Raw genomic sequence first — 23,535 nt, forward strand, 5'->3', positions numbered from 1 at the left:
CTCAGACTACTAACTACACTCTGTGAAATGTTGTGGAGGTCTGTTTCCGTCCCACAGTCGCCCTGCTGCCCACTGGACCCTTAGCTTTCTGAATGAGGACAATAACACAGCCAAGTTTGCATTCTGACGTTTTTCACAACACACATGAAAGTAATAATTTATTTCAGTCCACAACAGTAAAAGTTCAAACAACAACAACATGGTCAGTGCAGACTGAGAGTAGGCCTGCGTGAGTCTGCAGAGGAGCTGTGTAAGGTCACTGTGGGTCGCTGTGTGTAGAAAGCAGAGTAGACCCTTAAAAGCACAGTTTTCCTCAGTAAGATGTAAACCCACGGGTCCAAGATCTGATTCCAGGAGGCCATACGCAAGCCCAGCAGAGTGAACCCGTCCTGTGATTGTGTTGATGATCCAGAGCGTTGTTTGAACCGCATCACAAGAATGTTGATCTATAAGGAGAGACAAAGAATCACTCATGCAGTGTTTTTACTTTAACATTTACTCTTAAAAATACCTGACCGCTTAAAGGTGCAACTTGTAAAATATGGCCACTTGTGGAGGGTTGCTCAAAAATACAGGGGGCAGTATAACCGCTAACTGCTGCTCATTATGCTCTTTGCTATCGCTATCTTTGGCTGACCAGCTGAGTGCTGCAGGAATGAGTCCTAAAACCTGGCAAAAAGTTAGCATCGTCTCAAAGTCAATGGGTTTTCTGAATGGGTTTTCAGTTAAGGCAGGAGAGGCATGAAGCAGGAGATGACTGTGGGAGTTTCGGTATCTGCAGCAGGAACAAAACAACAACCTCTAACTCAGTGAATTGATGATTAATTTAGACAAACCGGAGGTCATTGTAGAAAGAAAGAGAGCGTTTTATTATGTTTGAATGGACTCCTTTATAATGAGTTTTACAAAACAGTAAAGCTCTTCTTGGTTTGGTAAAAGAGAGAAAAATAGGTGTAAAAATGTGTTGACATTTTGTTTACTTAAACCTGTTAGATTAAGTAGCAATGTCGCTCACATACCTCTCCCAGCTGAAACTACCAGGGTGCTATCTGATTTTTGCCACTTGGGGTAGAAAGTCAGATTGTAGGAGGCGTCTCATCTATTTTTGACTGTTTTATACTAAAAATCGGGCCATATCTTACATGTTGCCTCTCTAAGGACAAAATGGGAACACATTCTTCAATCTAAAAGAGCAGTACTCACAAGAAATGGGCTCCAGCATACGCAGGAAACCACAGTGATTACTACCAGTTGCACCATCATCTCCACATCCAACGAGCAAAACAAGGAGGAAGACGAAGCTGAAGAAAGGTGACGATTACGGCAAGATGCTGATTTTGTATTTGCGTCGTGGCATTTCCTTCTGGCCTGCAGCAATGCCAGACCACTCACGATGTTGCAGAGCTGGGAAAAAGTGAGTGCAGTGAGGCCCAGACATGAGAAGGCCAGAACCAGACTGTAGTCACCTGTAGACTGTGGATCATGGATAGGCAAGAAACACCATGTCCCGGGATACTGAGTAGTGTATGTCCCTACATCAAATAAAGGTAGAACTGCCAGCACAAGTGCAAGACAGGACACAAATAACACCACTTGCCGTGCATGAGTCAATGTGATCATAGCACTGTGGAAAAATGGCTGAGTGATGGCCACACAGCGCTCCACTGCCATGGCACAGCCTAACAGCAAAGGGCATAAGCCAAAAAACACCATACTCGCCCCAAAGATCTGACAGAACACCTTGGTGGGCTGTATTTCATACCCGTAAAGATACAGAGCAAAGGCTCCCGGGATCACATGACCTCCCAGGTCAGCCAGCATCAAAGCCACTGTTAGTAGCAGAAATGGTGCTTTGGATTGGCGGCGGAGTCGGACACGGGCCAAGATGCCCAGAGCCGTGAGGCTGGAGATGGCACCAAATGTCATTGTGAAGCAGGACATCCCCAAACCTGAAGATTTCACAGGTGGCCAGGTGCTGCCGTTCTGCCAGGCCCTCGGCTGCTCAGATGAATTGATCTTTAGGATCTGGTGGAGGATGGGCGGTGTAGAAGAGGTAGACAATGAAGTCATGAGTGTAGGCGGAGTCCTCATCTTCAGTGTCATCTACAGAGAATTACAAGCAAAGTTAAAATACTTAATACTGGGCCACAAAGAAATCCTTTTGAGCTAGTGCTTTTATGTCATCTTGTTGTGCTTTCTAAAAGGTCTCTCAAGTAATTCATCAATACCAAGACAACAGGGAAGTCCTAAATGCTAAACGTGTACTAATAAACGCTATGATACATGCCTTACTGGGTCAAATGGTCTGCCAAGGACATTTGGCATTTAGTCCTTAATTAACAGAACTACTGCCCACGTAATAATGAAGAGCTGATGAAACCTTGCCAGAGCCTTTTCCACAGGTTGTTTAGTCTCCAACTATCAAACGAGTACTTGCTTGCAATACATGACAAGATGAATTCTTATCAATGCTTTCAAAAAACTGTTCATCGAAAACACATAAAAAAAAGTCTGTGTCCAGCGATGGGATTGTAGCAGGTCTTTTTAGAAGGATATTATAAGGATTGTGCAGAAAGCAACATACAGTCACAGGAGGAGGACATATTTTATAGTGAGACACATGACAAAGGTCCTGAGCTAGGTTTAAATTCAGAAAATATACCTCATCAAGTGGATGCACTGAGTAGAGGATTAACAAACTTTTAACAAACGTTACTGTCATGTGGAAATGTAGGGAACTTGTGTCATTTCTGCTGCTTTAGTGTGGTTGGGTTGCACAACAGGCTCCCATCTTGAAATCTCCCACCTGCCACAAACCTACCTTGCTCATTTATTTTCCACTCTGTAAAAGCTTCTTGCTCGAGTAAAGTAATCAGGCTGTTTGTGGAGGATAAACACTGCATGAGTAAGCCAAATAAACACAAATGATATTGCAGTCAAACGTGCTTTGCTGGTGGTTAATACACCATTTAACATCTAACATTATTGATGAAAATCTATCTGAAGACACAAATGTTCACACTTAGGTAGTTTTGAAGTTTTATTCATGTTTAGGTTTGTTCTCAGGCTTCCCTAACCCGGAAGTAGCGATGGTAACCCAATGAACCGCATCGTTACTTTGAGTACACTTGTGGATTTCTCTGGGCTTCGACATTGTTGGAAACATTTTGGATAATGTAAGTACACAATTTCTACATATATATTTTAAAATGTTTTGAACCAAACCTAAAGAGAAACAAAAAGTTATTTGCAGTACTTTAGTAATTCATAATAATTATTTTGGCAACAATAGTTTGATATTTGTAACAGGTTAATGGATTCATACTCTCCAGAATCCCAGCAGTAATGTGCAGGCGCCTTCTTAGGTACGTGGATGGAAATCTTAGAAGAGCGCTTCAATCGCAAAAAGAGCTGACATGTCTTTTTATTAGAAGACATCAAGAAAGTCAGAACTACATCTAAATTTAGTCTGGTAGGATCGATAGAATCCTTTGAATCTCGATACCTGTGTGCTTTGTGAGCCTCCTCCACAGAAACTGTTGAGGTTACAGACCTCTTAATGTTAAAGAAGACCACTTGCAGCTTTGGAGGAATTGAATAAACTACGCTGCTTCTCCTTGTGTTCACACCATTAACTCACAGCTGATCAAACAATCCAACTGTTGTATCATCTTGTTTCATGTATTTTATTCCACAAATTGTTTTGATGTAGCTTTTCTTTCTGTTTCCTCCCTCTTAGTTCTTCAATAAGCGGTGAACCTACACAGAGAGAAAGGACCTCCCTTGAGGGTGTGAGGAAATTACAGAGGAAATCCATGATTAAACAGAAACCAGGGTCACATGCAAGATTGGGAGGATGTGATCAGTGGCCAGAGAAAGTCATCTTTGACATAATTTACCATGGAAACTCCTCACTGTATCTTTTCTCAAACATCAAGATGTCTCTAACTCTCTTGTTTAATTCTTCTTTCACTGAACACTCTTTAAACAAAACATTTCTCAGAAACTCAGGTATTAAAAAAGACATCCGGCTAATTTCAGAGCAGTGCCCCCTCTGCATTATCCATGTCTTGAATACCTTAGTCAAGCTGTGTGAATCTCTCTTTAACTCCTCACGTCTCTCATTCATAATTCAAGTGGATTAAATAGATGACATCAATGAAAAATCCGGCTCCAACTCTTTAGTCATGCCTCGGTCTTTATGCCTTATATTTTGCATATATTTCAGCTTCACTTTGTATAATTTTCTACAGAGAAGAATGTACTAAGTATGTTATCTGTGACGTAAATGACCATTAAATGGTTATGAATAAATAATAAATGAAACTTACCTTCAAATGACTCCCGATGAACGCTGGATTGTATTGGATGGCTCAGAATAGATGAGAGAGAACAAACGCGTCTCTCGACTGCAGAGCTGCCTGATTTACAACATTCAGTTATCACTATGGTTCACAATCATTTGCTCTTCTTCTCCTCCCTTTCTTTGCCCCCTCTTCCTCTCTGGCAGTTTCTTTCTCCCGGTCCGGCTGTCTCTCTCTCTCCGGAGGCTTGGCAGCTATTTATCTGCACATGCTGGACAGGCATTTTCCATCCGACTTCCCCCACTGGATGTGTTTCTTCCATCTTTTCATCTCCCCTGCTGATCTTTTGAACCAGAGGGGACCTCAGCCATCACTTTCATTTTGTAGCATTTATCCAGTGCTCGGCAAGTAGTTGAACAGTGAAAAAAGTCATTTGTCATGAACATTCTGTCATTTTCTTTCTCAAATTATCAGTGAAATGAAAATAATTTAAGTTTGTTATTCAACTCGTGCTATGATGATTATCATCCACTGTTGGTCACATAAACATAAGCACAGAGACATGATGATGATGATGAGGTGCCTCGTGGGTTTCTGGTATACTTGTGGGACCTTGGAAGAATGAGGTACTCTGATCCTACACTGAACATCTCCCTGACAGATATTTCAGAAAATATTAGATAAAAAAATAGACTCGGATTCAAAAATAATCCTCAGCGTGTGGTATGCAAAAAGATATATGAGTAGTGACTTTACAAACCAAGGTTTGTAAATGTTTAAAGAGGCAAAACTACAACCAACAAAAATGTTTTCAGGACAACTCAAGGTTTGTTTACTCATAATGTAATTACCAATTTTGAGACTTCAGAGCTGTTTTGTGAGCCCATCATGTCTGTATCTCACATAAACAGGACGGAAGAAGAGATTATGTTTGAGGTTATTTCCGCTGTACATGTAACGGTTTCTATCTTTTCAGTAAATCAGCCAGATACATAAAGAGTTATGCAACAGTGTTAGACAGGAAGGTGGAAGAGAAATGATCATTGCATTGGTTTACTGACACCATTAGTTTGTTATTATTTCTGCTAAATCTGGCCTCTGACATAAATAACTTTAAAGAAAAACATGTATTTGTCCTTCAGCAGTTCAAATCAAATTCATGTTTTGAGTAAAATAATTCAAGAGAGACTTCAAGCATGAAGTACAACAGAATATTTATTTCATTTAAAGCTTGCAGGATAGGCATTTTTTGAACATTCAAGTTTTAAAACACTTGTAATTTGTACTTGGTAAATAAAAACTCTTTCAAATATATTTAGATATAAAACAAAAACATGTTACAGCAAGGTGAAACAGCAGGATTGCATCACTTTCTGTAATACATTAGATATTTCCCATCAATATATACACAAACATACATTTGAAACATTATTTTCTCATTATAGTCCTCTTCTTTGTTGGTCATATATCAATTTAAATGTTGTGGACAAGTTATAAAGAAAAACCGTGTTTGACTCAGAAATATCTTTCAGATTGTCATTGCTTGTTGAATAAAGTACCTGGAGGACACAACGAGCCATTTTACATACACCTGATTAAACAGGTCTTCATAAATATCATCTTTTTTTCCCTTAATAACAAAAAACTTAACATTTGGAGATTTATATTTCAAAATAAGGGACATTATTTACAAAGTATTAAATACTCCAGTTAGTGGGATCATGGGATCATAATAGCTTTGCTTCAATATCAAAACATTCAGTTTTTGAAGGCAGAATAGTCTTATTATGGTGATACTCATGTGAAATGTCATTTCTTATTTTCTCATTTTGAATGAAATCCCTAATTTGTAAAAAAAAAAAATATAACAACCAACAGTTCCATTTCAATATCTTAAAATACAAAGACCAGCTCATTAACAACAAAGTAAATAAAACTGTGGAAAGATACTATTTACAACGTTTTGCAGTAAAACAAACGGGTGCATTGGCTACAAATGGCAGGACAGCAGTTTACCAAATATCTGAGATGGCAGTCTTCAAGAATAAATCGGATTTTTCTCCCACGTCACCGTTTAGCTCCTCAGATGTGAGACTCTCCAGTGTCCCGGGTGCTCCTGGATGCCTGAAGAACCACAAAGGAGAGAGACAAGCTATTAAGTCACGACAGACACTTTTAATATCAGGGCAGGCTCTGCGCTGTTACAACATACAACACACTTCACCTCAAACCTGTATTACCGCCTGGGTTGGGTCAGATTACTTTGAAGTTACTGAGAACAAATGACACGACTATTTTTGTAATCAGTAATGTGATTGATTGGATAACAAAAACTCCAATTTTTGAAGAGTTAGTTACTTTTATATACAGTAGGACATATTTGGCATATTCATATTCATTAAAAAAGTTTTCAAATGTAGTTTGGTCTGACTATGGTTTGTTGTTTTTGTAATCCGATTAAATAATCCCATTCACACTAATAATCTGTGACTGCTGAACCCTGAATACCTCATCATCTTCAAACCCTGAAAAAGACTTATGTATTTGCTTTTGGAAGGTTTTCAGAATTCAACTTTCGTGACTTAACCCCGGTTTCTCAGGCAATCTCATTACAGATAAAGTGATAAACTGTCCGCACGCATAAGAAATGTGTCATATAATTTTACAGTGTATTGCAATTGTTGTTGATTCAGTATTTCACAACCTTGGAATGAGACTCAACACCGACTGTTTTTCTTCAGAATCGCTCACGCCACCTTTAAAGTATCTTATTTTATTATTTTTTTGTACTTCTATGAAAGTAGATACTGTATGGTAGCCAAATAAAGTAGGAACTATGTTGCATTGTGATAAAATGAATGATTGATTGGATCTTACAGTTTAACCCATATAAATATCTGCTTACCTGAGCTTTGCTGGAGTACGAAGTACTGAACTCTGAGTAGCTCTTCTTCCTCGGCGCACAGAACCTGGACAGGATGTTTCCATACTCTTCCCTCACCTAAAATCAGAATAAATACAAATTGAGTTTTGACATCAGAAAAAAGCAGCAGACTTTCTTCTTTGTTTCTGAGAGGATCGTGACCGACCTGTTTGGAAAAAAGGCAGTGCATGACGAAGAGCATAACCCCTTGAAGGCTGCCAAAGATGGTGAACAGGTAGGACATGGCAATTGTGCCCTCCTCAAACTGGAAACAACCAAAGATCCACATGGTGCCCAACACACACAGCTGAGCCACTGCAGTGATGGTGAACGCCCTGCAGGAGGCAACAAAGACACACACTTGTCACATGTGAGGCTCCTCAACAGGAAACAGCTTACTAAGCAGTAATATAGGAAATATATGCTGACATGTTTACACACACATGCAGACCTTGTCCATACACACGTATGAAACAAACTCACTTTATTTTCTGCAGATTGTCCAGGTCAGGGTTTAAACTTGAGAACTTCTGCGCCAACTTCCACACCGTGATGAGAAAGAAGAAAATGTTGACCTGAAAGGAGATAGAAGTCAAGATTAAAAAAATAATTATTTTTTTAAAGCACTGAAGGCAGTTTTAGATATTTTTCATTTCGATAATAATTTTTTTACTCACAAAGATGATGACACAGGCAGGACCAAAGAAACTCCAAATGGATTCTAAGTTCAACCAGCAGCTGAAATGAATATTGAGAGTTTATGGAGCCGATTATATGTCAACATAACCCTGAATTCACTTCAAAATTCAACAAGATCAGCATCAGAAGAGAGAACTTACTATCTCTTAGTGCCGTATCCCTTGGAATTAACTAGGGCAGAGATACCGACAATCACAGCTGGGACTCCATAGCCTCCTGCCATCATGTAAAGGGTTTTGAAGTTGGTGTTAAAGACCAGGACTACCATCCTGAAGAGTTGAATGCCCTCCAGACACATCCAGCAAAATGCTGCCAGGTAGAAGAAATGCAGCAGCCCTGCTACCACTGCACAGCCAACCTAATGCAGCGAGGAGAGAGATGAGGATCAGGGTGACAGCAGTGAGAAAAGGACAAAGGATGCAGAGAAATGGGGAGAAAGAAATAGGGAGAAACTTCTTGCTGAATTTTAGTTTATAAATCTACAGCACCCACATAATAAATCATTCAGTAGCTGTGCTGTTACTCAGTATCTATTCCTCTGCTCTATTCAAGGGTGTCAGAAATATTACTGCGCTCATCTGGACAATGCAGGCATTTTGACTGCGCAAGCTTTTATTTCACAATCGTATTTACCTTACTCTCTGTACGAGAGATGCCTGCAAGGAAGATAAGGATGGCGATGAAGAGGCTGATGCAGAGGTGCAGGTGGATGCTGGTCCTTGGGCTTTGGATGGAGCGGATCAATGAGAACGTCAGGATGCAGATGAACAGGCAAATTAATGAAAGGGACAGACCCACCCAGGTGATCAGCTGCAACTCAAACCTGTCCTGTTGGGGGAGAGAGAGGAGGGTGACATTACAGAAAACAGAAACAGACTGAAGCTTCGACTTTTATGTCTGAACTATGTATCATCACGTAGAGTTTTAACCTCCATCTCATAGAGCGCCATGAGCACTGCGAAGCTGCTCAGGTGGTTGCAGGAGCACACAGTGTGTTCAGAGTTGGACTTCACCACGCTGCATCCACGATCAGACCACGTCCCATTTCCCTCAGAGGAATCCCAGAACACACAGGTGTGGCTGGATTCATTGGTCTGTGAAACAAAATAGAGATAATGACCATTATACAAACAATATTTTCATGCAGTGAAAGATTGTGATCCATGATAAATAAAAACTATATCATACCTGGTTCAGGTGATAGAAAGTTAATTGGACTGGCTCTTCGAGGTGACTGGTGTTTCTGTTACTGACGGTGACTGTCACAACTTTAGAGTTGATCTTAAAGCTTTGGTTCGCTTTTGGTTTCATCCCACTAAAAAAGCCGTCCGCAGAGTCGTTCAGGTTTCCATAGCTCAGCAAGGACACTGCAGTAAAGCCTTTCACAATCACAGAAGGATAACACTGGATTAATTGGACATTCATTACATTCGTAGGTCATGTCTAAATGAAAGTGGTTACAAATGTGTTAATTGCAGGCATTATCATTACCAGGGTAATTGGAGAGATCTCCAGCAGCTGTCTCCAACTGGATGTCCAGATGGGCTTGCTTAGATGATAAAGTTACAGGTCCCTGAGGTATGTTAGCCCCCGTTTGCACCAGCAGATCCAGCTCTGAACCCATACAATACAAAGATCAGTTTTTGATCAACATACATCGTCTGTCTGCTTCAGCAAATAAGAAGGTGATAGGTGTTTAGCAATGTTTCCATGGTAACAACCCAGAGACTATGAACCACCACAGGTGCCAGGGTCTAAATTAAGTTCTGGGGACATCATTATAACCCACTGAACATTTCTGAGTAGTTCTAGGTGATTTACCATGACCTGGATGACTGAGAACCGAGTAGAAACTTGAAGCTTTGCCTTTCATCCACATTTAAAAAAAATCTACAACCACAAATCAGGTTGTTTTCAGTACATTGTGCTTCGACACATCAGCGTCGAGTTTGTGATCGACAGCAGCACGACTTGAATCTCCCACATGCTTGTTGTTGTTACAGAGTCAAAAAAAAAATGACAGTTGCCTGTTGCTTTAATTGCCGCCATCGTTGTTGTATAGCAGCTCGCAAAAATGCTGCGTAAAAACAGCCGTTGCTTTTTCATACGTCAGTGGAATCATTTGTTTCACTGGTCTTTATAAAGCAGTGGAAAAGCAGAAAGGAAAGGCTCAAGGAAAAGTAGTTCCTGGGACAAAAAGGTCTGGCTACTTTGGGTGGAAACTTGGCTTCAGTCATTGAATGAAGAGCTCTGACTGAACGCTTGTACGTGTCTTTGTGAATGAGAAACAAAAGCAAAGAAAGCAAGACAAACTCAAGTGCTTCACTTTGTGTCAATTTATATTTAACCTGTGTGATTGGTGGATCTCTGCGTCCCAGGTGGCGTAATGAAAGGTCCTATGAGCCTCAGAGTGTTCTCCACCAGGTTCAGAAAGGTGGAGACTTTCCTGTTATCTTTGAAGGGTTTGCCGGACAAGAGCTCGTCGATCGCAGACAACAGTCTCTACAGCCACAGGAGAGGAGGGGTAGAGAGAGAAACATGAGCATTTGCACGGAGAAACAGGAGACAGAGTCAGACCGAGGCAGACTTTCAGGCTGCATACCACCTCAGGTCAACATAAACCGTCTGAGTTGAGCAGAGATATCTGAACATGTGACAGAGCTTGAAGGGGGCGGGACTTCCTGTTTCTGTGCTGCCTGTGAGGAACTGATTTTTTTACATAATCTAATGGATTTTCAATTCATTTCTGTGAAGAAATACCTTCAGTATGTCATCTCCATCCAGTTCTCTTGGATCCTCACTTTCTGTAAGCTCCAGGCAGCCTTTTTTCAACAGCATCAAAAGATCACGTGCAACGTGAGATTCCTAGATATAAGGAAAAATGACACATAAGTATGAGGTGATGGACATTTTAAACATATGTAATGGACGGTTATAAAAGTGTTTCTGGAACTTTACCTCTGTCAGATTGTTCATGTCTTTGAAAACATCACAGTCTAACGCTGAGGAAACAGGATGTTTGGTTTCATTACATGTGCTTGCTGATAATCTGTTTCTGTTCTGTTTATATATTAACTGAACAAACACCGGTTCAGTAATGGATGTTGGAAAAAGTTGAGTGTTACTGTGTTCTTACCAGTGCACTTCGACTGGTTGTTGCCATAGTTAGTGAACCCTGCGTGGCATGCACAGTAATGGCCGCTGGCTCCATGGTGGCACGTTCCGTTTCCGCATATTGTCTCGTCAACCATACATTTGTCTAAAAGAGAAACAAACCAGGGAGAGAAAAGAGAAAATGGTTACACTGTGTGTTTCAGTTATAACTAATGGAAAATCAAATATCCTGGTAATGCATAAAAACATAAAGCAGACCTCAGACCAGCATGTTATGGATTGTAATCATCTCAATGTACTGCACAGAATATTCTTGCCTGTCCTAATATTCAGAACTTCGGAAAATCTAATATTTAAAGTATTTTGCAGCATCGTGTTATAGCCCTCACCTTCACATTGCTCCTGACCAGCAGAGAAGTTAGATCCGCCAGATTTCAGTCCAAAGCCAGGATTACAGACACAGAGATGGCTGCCCAGTGTGTTGATGCATCTCGCATTCTGCCCACAAAACTTCTCCTCTTCACATTCGTTTACATCTATGTGAGCAGGAAGACAATATTTAACAATAGTGGAGGAAAGAAACAATCACTCAGCCATCAATGTTCTCACCATAAACTATATATAAATCATATTTGCATAATGTCACTGCAGCACAGAGAAGAGGAACAAGTATACATACATACATACCATATAAATAACCTACCACCGTGTTATTTTATAGTGAGGGGGTACTGACGAGTATCTTACCTCTACATGTCACATTGTCACCATTGCCGAACCGTTCCTCTCCAGTAGTGGAAACGAATCCATCATCACAGATGCAGGAATAATGTGGAATTGCGTTGAAACATTTGGCATTGGGTCCACATAAGTCCGTGTTGTCCAAACACTCATTGATATCTTAAAGAAAAAGACAAAGAAAGAACGTTTTTACTTACATGGCAGCAGTAAAACCTCAATGATACGGTCATTAAAAGTCCCTGCCATAGTTAAATAAACACACAAGATAACTTACCTTTACATGTTGCAGACGTACTAGCTGAAAAATTCTTTGTGTTTGTTGATGATATAAAACCATTATTACATTGACAGTAAAAGCTGCCAATTGTGTTGCGACAGACTGCATTCTCTCCACAGGGCCCAGGTAGCTCAGGATAGTCTTCATCCTCAGCACATTCATCGAAATCTTAATAAAAGGACACAGGAATGTAACAAAGATGATTATCATATAAATAACTGCCTGGATGAATGTATACCTGCGAGTATGGCTAACCAAACTCCTTCAAGTTTTAATTTTACAGTAGACTCTTTAAATAACGAAAATGTGTGCTAGTAATACATCAAACGCAATTAATACCATCTGATTTAACATGAATCATTTAGCAACAGATGAAGAACAACTCAAGTCTTTAACAAAGTAAAAGTAGCTGGTTTTTGGTTTCCAAAATGTAGTGGAGCAGAAATATCAAATAGAATAAAATGGAAATACTTGAGTCAGGTATAAGTTCTCAAAACTGTACTTATGTACAGTACTCAAGTAAATGTACTTCATTACATTCCATCACGGTTAATATTCTTTTCTTTTGGTTTCTTTTTTCCAAAAGCAAGGATGAGTAATGTACAAACAAAGCACACATGCCACAACCTGCTGGTCTTTACACAGTGGGTTATGTGTTAAGGTGAGATTGTTTTTCATACCGATGCATTCTTTCTTGGAACGCTTAAATCCATTAGGACAGGATGACTTGGACAGGACCACAACGCAGGAGAGGTACAGAGCTGAAAAGAAAGCAGGCAACTGTTAATCTACAGTTTTATTGTGAACATTAATGCAACATCTGACCAGACCTATGCTTAATCTACACTGACACACTTTTTAAAAAAATAAATCAAAGATAATTTGTGTAGCTAGAGAAGTGGTTCTCAAACTTTTTCCAAAATGCCGCCTTTCAGAAGCTGAAAAAAGTCCATGCCCCCAAACCCACAATTTCTATCAATCATTGAGAAAGAAATGGGAAAGCTAATCAAAAACATCAGGGGAGGATTTTAGTGAAATACGTTTGAGAACCACTGAGCTACAGGGGACATTAAAGGATCAGTTTGACCACACAAATCAGACCAGAACTGTCCTGAGAAAAGGTGAATTTCCTCATTCTCCACCCTCATTTCCTCAGATTGTTCCAACAGCATTTGCACCATAATTTAAAATGAACACATGGATGTCAGGAGAACTCTGCTTCCTATGTGTATGTGTAAGGAAACATCAGCTGGCATGGCACAGTCATAAAATAGCATTACATCCTCAGGCTATGAGAGTGCAGAGTCAGTCCTCTGCGGTCGCCTAAACGACACCAGATGGGTGTAATGTAAAGTAAAAGGAAACAGGAAGAAAGTGTCCAGTTATTTTTTTCCACGGTCAGTTTGTAAAATGAATACAGTATACCCTTAAAATGGTAAATGTAGCTCGGTCATTGTTAAAGTAAAGTGTAATTTCATCCAAATCACAAAGAGGTATGTTCCCAGTTATCTGGCCTGGCAGATAACATTTGCTGCTCAAGAATCTGCTGCAACACTCGTAAAATGGAGGTGAACGAACTTTTGTACTTTTGAAAACAAACTTCGCTGTCAACAATTTTTTTTTAATCTTTGGAAGAAAAAAGTTCCCAGTAAAATGTGTCGGCCAGATAAAAGTAGATATTAGGTTTTAAGCAACATTCAGCATGTTTTTGGTGGTTTGGAAGAACTGATGACTTAAAATCTAACTTAAGGAGGGAACTCATCCAAATAGGACTGACTTACATTAACAGGATAACTAGCCAAGTCATGAGGATATTATGTTAGCAGTTAACATTTCTGCAAACTACAGTAACGTCCATGGCTGACATGTGCGCCAAACGTGGCATATCACATTCACAAGTCACACCATTGGATATTTTCAAGGATGCATGGAGACATTTCCAGCAGTGTTTGTGGCGACCAAAACTGGTATCTAAAGCCGAAACCATGATGTTTTCCCAACCCTGACCGAGTGGCTAGTTTTTGTCCCTAAACCTAAACAGAGCATACACACAGTGTTGTGACAAAAGAGAAAAAGATAACTCAACCTAAATGGAAAGTTGCAACATAACGTTCAGTGTTAACTCATCTATGGTTTTGAAACATCCAGTTTTAACTTTTCATCTTTGGTTTTTGCGGATATGTACTTGGCTGACATTTATTCCTGTGATTGGGCTTAGATAATATTAAGTAAAAAAAGTGGTTAACCAAGATTGTGATCATTGCGTTATGAAATGTTCCACTGGTATCAGATTGAGTGATACAAGTGTTGTTACTCATAGCAACACACGCAGTTTCCTTCTCTGAGGGCAGAAGTGTATGCTTGTGGTCACTGTCAGGTGACAAGTGGGTGTTGTACGATGAGCTCATAGTGTATAAATATCACTTTAAAAGCAGTAGAACAGAGGTCCTTTGAGCAGTGGGGCCCTGATAGCGGGTTGTTTGAAGAAAAGCTGCTGTGTTTAGCATCTCTCTTTCCTTTACTCCTAATTTATTGGGGCTCTTTTCCCACACCCATAGACTTCAGACCCAACTGCTGCAGAGTGACTCTCATTAAAAGCTGGGAGATTGTGAGATTCTCACTATTATAATTATTCGTTGTCAAGACTTAAGATTCCTGTCAGATTTGATCTCAGTGGAAAGTTGTTTAAGTAATAAAACATGAATCAAAATAAGCATGATTATATACAATTGTTTTAATTTTTTTCTATCGCAGCGGTTACAGTATGTAATGTAAAATGGAATTATGTAATGCCTGGCAGAAGATACAGAAGTATCCGTTACCATACAGTACCGCCAGTATATGGAGCAGCTTCTCATTCATTTTACAACCCTGGTGTTGTAAAATGACAAATAAATTTACCTTTACCCTTTAATTGTATTTAAAATTTCTCTGTATACCACTTTGGTCATCATTATTCGACAGTTATTCCCTTTAAAATGTGTATGTATACTGGCAGTATACAGTATGTTAAATATCAAAAGTGTGATACAAAATGGCAGATTTCAACTTGAACGAGATATAAATATCTATTCTTAAAAGTTTTCAGGCTACTGCAGCCAGACAGTTTCCCTCCCTGAAGCACAGAGCATTTTCAAACTTTCTCAGCAGATGAATTTCCATCCTTACTGCTGTGCAGATGGATGACAGATGTGACTCACCCAGTATCAGGAGGTTCCACCGGCCCGGCATGGTGAAGAGGGAAACTCTGTCCAGATTTGTGTGAGGAAAGTTTAAACAACCAAAATAAAAACCTGGGAACTGTCTACATTTAGACAGTGCAGCTTCCGAAGTTTCCCGAGTTGTGTCTGTAACTTAAACGTAAAGTACTGTATACACCAGTAAGGCTAATGGCTATGGAAAAAGTAGCGACAGTATGTGCTGATGCTAGCAAATAAAATATATATAAAAATGCTGGAATCAGTAGACTCTCATATCATATGACGACCTCTCCTTTCCCTCACAGCCTGTGTCTGTTTCTCCCCTTTGAATCTTCGTCTGCTCTCACTACTGGAGGTGACATGCTGAGATGACGCAAGTTTTTTTCTGGGAGGGGTTTCTCTCTCTCTCTCTGAATCACGCCTCTGAGGTTTGCTGGGGAGGACAGCCAGGAGTTTTCAACTTCTGGTTTTGTTGGGGCTCGGCGATAGAGGAGAGGAAACAGCTGTGCCCGCACACTGGACTCTGTTTCCATGACAACCAGGCGTTACTAAAGAGTGCTTTAGCACAAGTAATTTCTGTTTCTGCTCTCTGTCTTTGCTCATCTCTCTGTATCTTCCCTCTCTGTTGGACTGTTGCTTGTTGGAGGACAGACGGGGGGGTCAAGTGGAGTTTTGACCGTCAGACTGGCCATTGTTCTACTGGTGGGTATACCCTCCCAAAAGCAAAGTTTCTGCACTCAGCTGGCTAACTATGGCGATGACATATGTATAGCTTTTGCCTCCATGTCTAAAACAATGTAACAATAGTAACAGTGTTGAGCTTCATTTGGAGTGTATTTTTACAATGCTCCATTCCCAGAGGGAAGACCTACTGTACTTCTTTAAATAAAAGTGCAGATGAAGTAAATCAGTAAGGTCATGGGTTAATGTTCGCTGAAGAACAACAAAAACGGTGCAAACTGCTACTTCAGAGCGTCTATCACAAGTCTTTGAAAGTGTCTGTCAAATGAATGTCAGTATGAACACATGCACTTCTGAGAAAGCCTGGGCAAGAAGAGACATAATGTTCTTTCCTCATCACACATTTTTTATGTTCAGTCAGCCTATGTCACGAGGTGTCACCACCCTTTATATGACTTTATTTACGCATGCTTCTGGGACTTGTACTGATTTGAGCTATAAGAATCTGAGGAAGTGCTGTAGGAATTTATAAGAGCAACCAAATGGAAGAGAACAAAACAAAACGTTAAATTTTCACCATCTTTTCTTGTTTCCAGCTCACAGTGGAAAGGTCATTTTCAGGTCTGAACACACAGTACAAAGGCTCACTGACAGGCAGGGTGGTTATTACATTATTTCACACTTCTAAACAATGAGGTGGGCTCTGGGATTTGTGTGACATGGAGCATTTGGTTGAAAGACAGCGGGCCTTTAGGGACTGGTAGTGTTAGAGAGCATGCTCACAGAGGAACCTTGAAATATACTGACATTAGCATGACCTGTTAAAAAAAATCCCCATCTGTAAAATAGGCCTATAGTGTGCATCTATATGTATAAGAAATTACTTGCAGTTTGCAGACATCAAAAGGTGTCTTGTGTGCAACACATCCGGCGTGATACAAGTTCTTAAATATGAATGTAAGATTCATATCTTGTTTCTTCTGCTACTTGAAGAAACTAAACCTCTTCAAGTTCTTTCACAAAAAGTTAACATCATACAAACATCAAACATGAGCTGACCATGATGGTCATCGTATTTGTATTGTAGCTGCTGGGTTGGGTAGATGCTGGTGGATGAGTCTTTGCTTAGTGTCAAAACAAAACAAAAAAAAGAAATGAAACCAAGACTGAATGTAAAAGCACACAGGAAGACGAGGAGACAGGAAATCAGAGCTGTCTTAAAAGGTGACCATGAGCAACAACATGAAACACTCTGTATCTCTGAAACACAAAGACACTAAGTGCCTTTTTTTGTAAAGACAATAGTTATGTACTGCACAAAGAACAAAAAGTGGAACTCGAGGTGATGCACAAGGGACTTTGTGGGGACTTTTTTAATGAAAAACTCACTCAGAGTACATCGTGTACTCTATGAAGTGGGCGAATCTCAATGACCTTTGCAGTGCGGTGTCGACTTGAGTCACCGTTTTGATGACTTTACAGTATTTAACTATTCAAAGTGAAAGGGAGGGGATAGAGAAGAAATAAAGAAATATTGGTTTTGTCTTCGTAAAGACCAGATAGTGCAGGTGAGACTGCAGAATCTGGGGGGAGACTTGACTTAAGACTTGGCTTGCCTTAACCAACAACTCAACTTGACTTGACTTAGCCTATGACTTTACTTCACTTGACTCAAGAAAAAATGACTATGGACTTGTCTGACTTGACAAAATGACTTGAGTACCACAGATACAATACACGTTACTGCACTCTTTCTCACAACTGATCATAATCAACACACTTGGCAATCAAGTTTCGTATAAATGCAACAAAATGCAACTTATTTACAACAGGCCTATTACTAGAGTCACTGAACACCAACTGCTGCCACTGACCCACACATAATATTCGCAATATAGTCAATGTCAGGCTCTGTGTGTAATGAATTTTTAGGGGGATGGTATTACAATCACTCCCCAATCTGAACTGTGCTGAGCTTGACGAGTCCTTGCATGGGCTATTGAGGTCAAAGCCTGGATATCACTTCTGTACAATGGCTACTCTGTATTCAAATAATGAATCCGTTCCACTCGACTTGGCTAACTGTGTCACTACAGTTTAATTCTGGCTTCTTTCTCAAAGAGTGATTTCCAGCCAATATGATCATGGCAAGCATCCAGTGCTTATCCTGTTATCTCACGACCTTCTTCCTGCCCGAACCAAGATAGTGCACATATAGAGTTTTGGATGGTTTGTGTTGGCTGTGTTTGTTTTCTTTCTTTCTACTTCTTGCTGGATTCTCAAACAATGAGGAGGGACCTCAATGTGGCCCAGCTGTCTCAACAACTTCCTGACAACCCTGAACAAAAAGGTCAGATTGGAGACTGGAGTAGTCTGGTCGAACCACTCCGTGTAACAGTGATGAATGAGACTTAGTCATGTTAAAATGTTCTATTTTCATAGACAGCTGCGACACTTATGATGTAATCACGATGGGTACCGCGGTGTGGAATAATGTTTAAGTCCTTCCACATGCAAGTTTATCTGACCAGTTAGAGCGACTTTAAAAAAGGGGGATTATACAGCATTGTACAATTACTTCCTCTTGCACCAGCAGCACTCATTCACTACCCGCCTTGGAAAATATGTTTTGTATATACTGTAATAATATATTTTTTCGGGAAACTGCTGGATGGACAGTGATGGATAGTGGTTAAGCAATATGCCGGCCTTTTAGTTTATGAACCACATAAGGGTGTTGCTGGCAGAACTGTGAGATTCTGTCAGCCAACCGTTCTCGTTTGGTTACGGTAGCAGAGAGAGCTATGGGCCTATAAAATAAAGTCAGTTGTCACACTTTCCTTTCTCTCTCCTACTTGTTCCTTATGTGACCTTTGTGCTCGTCGTTGGAAAATATAAAGTCAGTAAAACCTTGAGAATAGTTTTACTGTCAAAATTCCATTTCCCCTTTTTTCCCCTTCTGCTTTCTTTCTTTGAAAATAGCCAAACTGCTTTACATGTGTTTAAAACACATGCTTTTATAATTATTTTTGCTACAGTAAGGCTATATTCTGTTTTGTTTTTTATTGAAGTGCTTATTTGTAAATGTATATTATCCTTTTACTTTAGTCTGTGTTTTTTAATTGATGTTTTTTGCAAACATTTTTATAAAACACTTGCCTGTTTCTGAAAGTTAAATAAAGCTTACTGCATAACTGTGCCCTCATGTTTTACTGTGTACGTAAAACATGAGGGCAGACTGATCTGTTCAGTCCTGCAGTTTCTTTCAGTGTTAATGAAACATTCCTACTGAGAAATTCATCCAGGGTTATTTCAGGTTACTGTTGGTTCATTATATTTGTTCATGACAGCATTCACAGTTCAAGGTTGACCAAGTTCAGTTTACTGTTTTGTATATTTTTCAAATATTATGTGGAAAGTTTCCATGTGAATGATTGTTGAATGTGTGAGAACGATATCTAATTATAACCAAACACATGCTATTGAATGCAGTGCACAGCACCCTATGCTTTGCTAAATGCAACAATGTGTGCAAAAAGACATTTCCCTTATGTAGCTGTGAAAAATATTCTCATGCATATAGAGGAACTAAGCCGATGCTTTCCCTCCCATACACCTTTAAGCAGAGTTCTTAGTACAGTGGAGGAAGCGGTGACCAACTTGTCACACCTACTGAGGACTTTTTTTTCTTGCTGCTTGAATTGTACTGACAACTTTTAACAACTTCATGGGTGGAGGGTGATGGTGGCTTTGTAATTTACTAAATTTAGTATTTCTCTGACACTTCTTCAGCTGTAACACACCAAGTGCCTTACAAATAAAAATTTGAATTTGAATCTGACCACATGAATTACATGTATCTGTATAACTGATGACTTTGGCGTATAGATGAATGGCTTGCTTGGAAAAAAAGCCTTAAAAGAAATTAAAAGACATTTTTACAACTATAAAAAATGTTTTAATTTAACTCTCAAGTTCAGCTGCTTGGATGTGGTAGCCATATATTAAAAGATTTGCAATCCATTTGGGAGAGGTATCAAGAGCTACTCTTGTGCTTTCTATTTTTTGTGGCTCTGCTTTTTTGTGCTTCCAAAAAAAATAAAGAAAAGAAAATGGGTTTTTAATGCACTTTGTCTTGGTGAGAACATACCTCAAACCTGCTCAGAGTGCCAAACAAAATGGATTGTTGCTGCTCATTGCGAAGGTTGTGTTATAGTGAAATAGTACCCTCTAGTGGATAAATATGTGTATTACATTACATCATTATAAGACACTCCTATAATTGAACTGAAAAGGCTGGAAACATTGCATGTCGAGTGGATGTAACTATCTCAATTGCTGCATTTTAGTCTCTACTGTATGTCCCTGCAGCACCACCCTGCTTTTTAATTCTCGCAATCTATAGCTGACGATGCATCGATTGCACAACTTTCATGTTTGATTACAAGAAAAGAAAAAAAGTAATTCTTCTTGGTGGTGGAGATGGGGGCAGGCGGGCTCTCAGTGCAGACCATAATAGAAGTAAGATAATTTTCAGTGTTGAGAATTATTCTTATCAGGCGCAATGTGGGACAACAATTTACTTCCTGTTATTGGGTTGGAAATATGGCGGATTCACTATCTCAGCAAATTCAGCAAGTTGAGGGAAAACTCTTGAAGATGCTGATTTAAGCATTTAACACTTTGCTGGTTCAATGTGCAGTACCAAAGCCAGAGGGCCGCCCCAGGGCAAATGATCAAACTATGTTTCATGTTAACTCTCCCAGGTCCAAAACTAAATATTTAAGACTGTGTTAGTTTTAGTCAAATTGGGCTAGATTATTATTTGGTATGTGACGAAACTCTAACACAGCACATGGTACATTTTGTACCTTGTATACTGTAAACTTAAAACATCCAGAATCCCCTGCAGCAAGACATATATTTCATAGTCACATGTTAATGCATTTAATTATCTTATTATTGGAAATGTTCCTTAATTTTTCCTTCTGTGTAGCACAGGTACAATTTGTGGCAGATTTAACATAACAACAGTAAGAGTAGTTGGTTGAACTATGCAGCAGCTATGTGCAATCTGAGGATTTTGCATCAATTTCTGCTTTAGTCAACTAGTCCTTGCTGTCTTTCTTAACCCTCTGTTAATCAACATGCAAACAAACACAGGCGGAAGTAAGGAAGTACATTTAGTTTAATTACTCTAACAAGGTCATTGATGTGTACTTGTATGAGCATTTTAACTAATCCCAGCATGTATCGAGAAATCTGTAATTTTACTTAAAGCAACATTTTGCTGTTTTTATTTTTTTTTACCTTAAAATAAGACGTAATAAAACGTAAAAAAGGTACAGTGGCTTGTCATATGATGGATGTTGTCTCTGTCTCAGCAACTCCGTCCCCCCATCACTTGTCTCTGCACTATGTAACACAATGTTTACTTCAACATACAACTTTTCAAGACATAATACTGTTATGATGTAATCAGTTATGTTTGACTTTAGGACCTACATTATGTCTCACAAATTGTTACAGACCTGGGATTTGTATTTACAACTGCGGTGTCGCACTCAGAAACTGTGGGGGGCAAATTGCACAAAATGCCAATTTCTTCATCATGTTGCTATATATAAGAACTGACCACCTGTCAAATTCATACTCCAAACAAGTTGGGGGAAGCATACAGTGAAGTAACCACCTGCTGCTGTTGGACTGAGAGCAGAATGAACTCTACAGAAACTCACTATCGCCTCTTGAGGAACAAAGTGGTACAGTCAGTCAGACAGGACAGGCTAGCTGGTTAGCATGCTAACTTCAGTAGATATCTCTGGAGCACAATACATCATCTTTACATTGTGTTGATAATTTTAGTAATTAAAAAAATAACATTTTCTTTTTTCTTTTGCAAAATATCTACTTACCATGGTCCGCCAGCTCCACCCTAAAGAGAGACGCTCCACAGAGACAGGTGTGTGAGGTGGCGGTTGATTGGCAGTGGACCAAACCACTGTGAGGCATATGGAGGGGGGGGACCAATCTTTAGAAACTTGAAAACACATCGTTGCGCGTCTTTAATCAGCACAAGTGTTTTCATTGCATAACATTATATAATGTCTCTAAACAGACAGAGCCTTCATTAATGTTATTACTTACACCTGTGTGTCGCTCCCTTCAGGTGCCGACTTGTTCACGTCGGGATCTTTGTAGCCATGGTAACAAGGTAGTAGCAGTCATGGAGCAGCGCCATCTTGTTGACTCTGCCTGTTACTGCAGCAATAAATCTCCATGAGAAACTTCTTCTGATGGACCGAGCGATGTTATTGTTATTGCCTCATTATGTCACGTTACACAGAAAATAACGTTAAGGCCTAGCAGGAAGTTTAGGACCGGTCACCCCAAGAGCAAACGAAGAGAAATATGGAGATGGAAAAAAGAATACAGGATAAAGGTATGTGACTGTTGAATCTGATTAAAGTCGTGTTTTGAATGAATTAACGCTAAACAGAATACAGCCACAGTTCATTTTACTGTAACCTGGCTAGCTAACGTCAGTAGGAAGCGTCAAATAACTTCCTCCATAGTAAGGCTAGCTGACATGTTAGCTGCTTTCCAATGCTCTGATTTTACTCACTTTACTAGTTAGCATCAGTAAGTTATTAGGATTTCAGGCATCATCTATAGGCTAACTTATAAACGCTAGCTTTGTATGTCAACTAGCTGCTACCAAGTTGTTTCAGGTCAACCATTTGCTTTCTTGCTATGTTAAAATTACAAGACAGAAACAGAGGAGCATGGTGAATGGCAACTGCAAGCCCTGGCTAAAATAAAACCAGAGCTGTGTCCATGTTTAGCTTACTGTAGTTTGATGTAGGTTATATGTTTGTTGATGTATTGTGATTTTATAATACTGAAAGCTGTACATTTTATGTCTTACATGTAAAAGCCCAACTAGGGAGTTGAAAATTAGCAATAGCTATAAACTATCTGTGCAGCACATCAGTTACATTTTTTGTATTAATTTGTATTTGTATAAAAAAAATAAAGAAAAGATTCTTGTATTTTTGTGGATCATATCTTTGGATAATTGAGTGTTTTACATATTTGGATGAAACTTGTATTTGTTGTGTGGATATAAATAGGCCTGGAAGATACAGATAACATATCCATGTAATGTCTTCCTGCCCAACGTATAATCTTTTCAGGGGTGTCCTTGAAATATTTTGAAGCAACCTATGCTGCACCAGGACCATCTACCAGCTGACTTGACTGCTGCTAATTGAAATAAAGTAAGAGATTTGTTGTTAATGTGAGTGTTCATTTAGTGTGTGATTTGGTGGTTGTGCTGGGACTGGGACTGATCGCTAAACAAAATCTCGTTTGAAAATTTCCAAGGGCCAGCCCTAAATGTGGAGCAGATTGTGGAGAGGTGGAGTTCGCTGTGCACAAAACTCACACAGCAGTTCATACTAGCGAGTACCCCAATTAGTCACTCTTCAACAACCACTGCCTTGTATTGCAACATAGCGTGGTGTGTAATGACTGTGCAAGCTCTCTTTTTGCTTTAATGTATGTTTGTGAGCTGCAGCTGTTGAGGAGCTTACA

General features: G+C 39.5%; 3 protein-coding genes across 4 annotated transcripts in view; 1 reads left to right on the plus strand and 2 right to left on the minus strand.

Moving 5' to 3' along the window:
• Nucleotides 1-203: 203 nt before the first annotated feature.
• ptger1c (prostaglandin E receptor 1c (subtype EP1)) lies at nucleotides 204-2,103 on the minus strand (the record flags this gene model as incomplete). The annotated part of the gene is made up of 2 exons (XM_084372190.1): nucleotides 204-446; nucleotides 1,204-2,103. 2 exons carry the CDS (start codon nucleotides 2,101-2,103, stop codon nucleotides 204-206), a joined length of 1,143 nt encoding a protein of 380 aa, XP_084228316.1.
• Nucleotides 2,104-5,501: 3,398 nt separating this feature from the next.
• On the minus strand, nucleotides 5,502-15,600 carry adgre5a (adhesion G protein-coupled receptor E5a). The gene is made up of 19 exons (XM_084372125.1): nucleotides 15,259-15,600; nucleotides 12,739-12,819; nucleotides 12,056-12,226; nucleotides 11,788-11,940; nucleotides 11,430-11,576; nucleotides 11,063-11,185; nucleotides 10,885-10,928; nucleotides 10,687-10,791; nucleotides 10,275-10,428; nucleotides 9,418-9,540; nucleotides 9,115-9,305; nucleotides 8,856-9,020; nucleotides 8,560-8,754; nucleotides 8,067-8,284; nucleotides 7,905-7,965; nucleotides 7,711-7,802; nucleotides 7,394-7,562; nucleotides 7,210-7,305; nucleotides 5,502-6,428 (listed from the first exon to the last, which is right to left on the minus strand). The coding sequence occupies exons 1-19, from the start codon at nucleotides 15,287-15,289 to the stop codon at nucleotides 6,387-6,389; spliced, it is 2,361 nt and encodes a 786-aa protein (XP_084228251.1). The 5' UTR covers nucleotides 15,290-15,600; the 3' UTR covers nucleotides 5,502-6,386.
• A 6,563-nt stretch (nucleotides 15,601-22,163) lies between these two features.
• The window catches only part of adgrl1a (adhesion G protein-coupled receptor L1a), a 154,267-nt gene continuing 152,895 nt past the window's right edge, over nucleotides 22,164-23,535 (plus strand). For both annotated transcript variants that reach the window (XM_084371691.1, XM_084371693.1), the window contains exons 1-2: nucleotides 22,164-22,381; nucleotides 23,136-23,219. The gene's annotated coding sequence lies outside the window, so the exon portion shown is untranslated. The remainder of the gene's footprint in view (nucleotides 22,382-23,135; nucleotides 23,220-23,535) is intronic.

The sequence above is a fragment of the Pagrus pagrus genome (genome assembly GCF_965226575.1).
Source record: "Pagrus pagrus genome assembly, chromosome: 13".
In the NCBI taxonomy this organism is placed as follows: domain Eukaryota; kingdom Metazoa; phylum Chordata; class Actinopteri; order Spariformes; family Sparidae; genus Pagrus; species Pagrus pagrus.

Bases quoted from the DNA above. Each gene is read 5' to 3' on its own strand.
- adgre5a (XM_084372125.1), bottom strand. From the start codon at position 15,289: ATGCCGGGCCGGTGGAACCTCCTGATACTGG. The intron at 11,941-12,055 runs GTAAGTTATCTT...TTTTTCTTTAAG, and splicing joins TACGTCTGCAACATGTAAAG to ATATCAATGAGTGTTTGGAC. The intron at 11,577-11,787 runs GTAAGATACTCG...CTGCTCACATAG, and splicing joins TGACAATGTGACATGTAGAG to ATGTAAACGAATGTGAAGAG.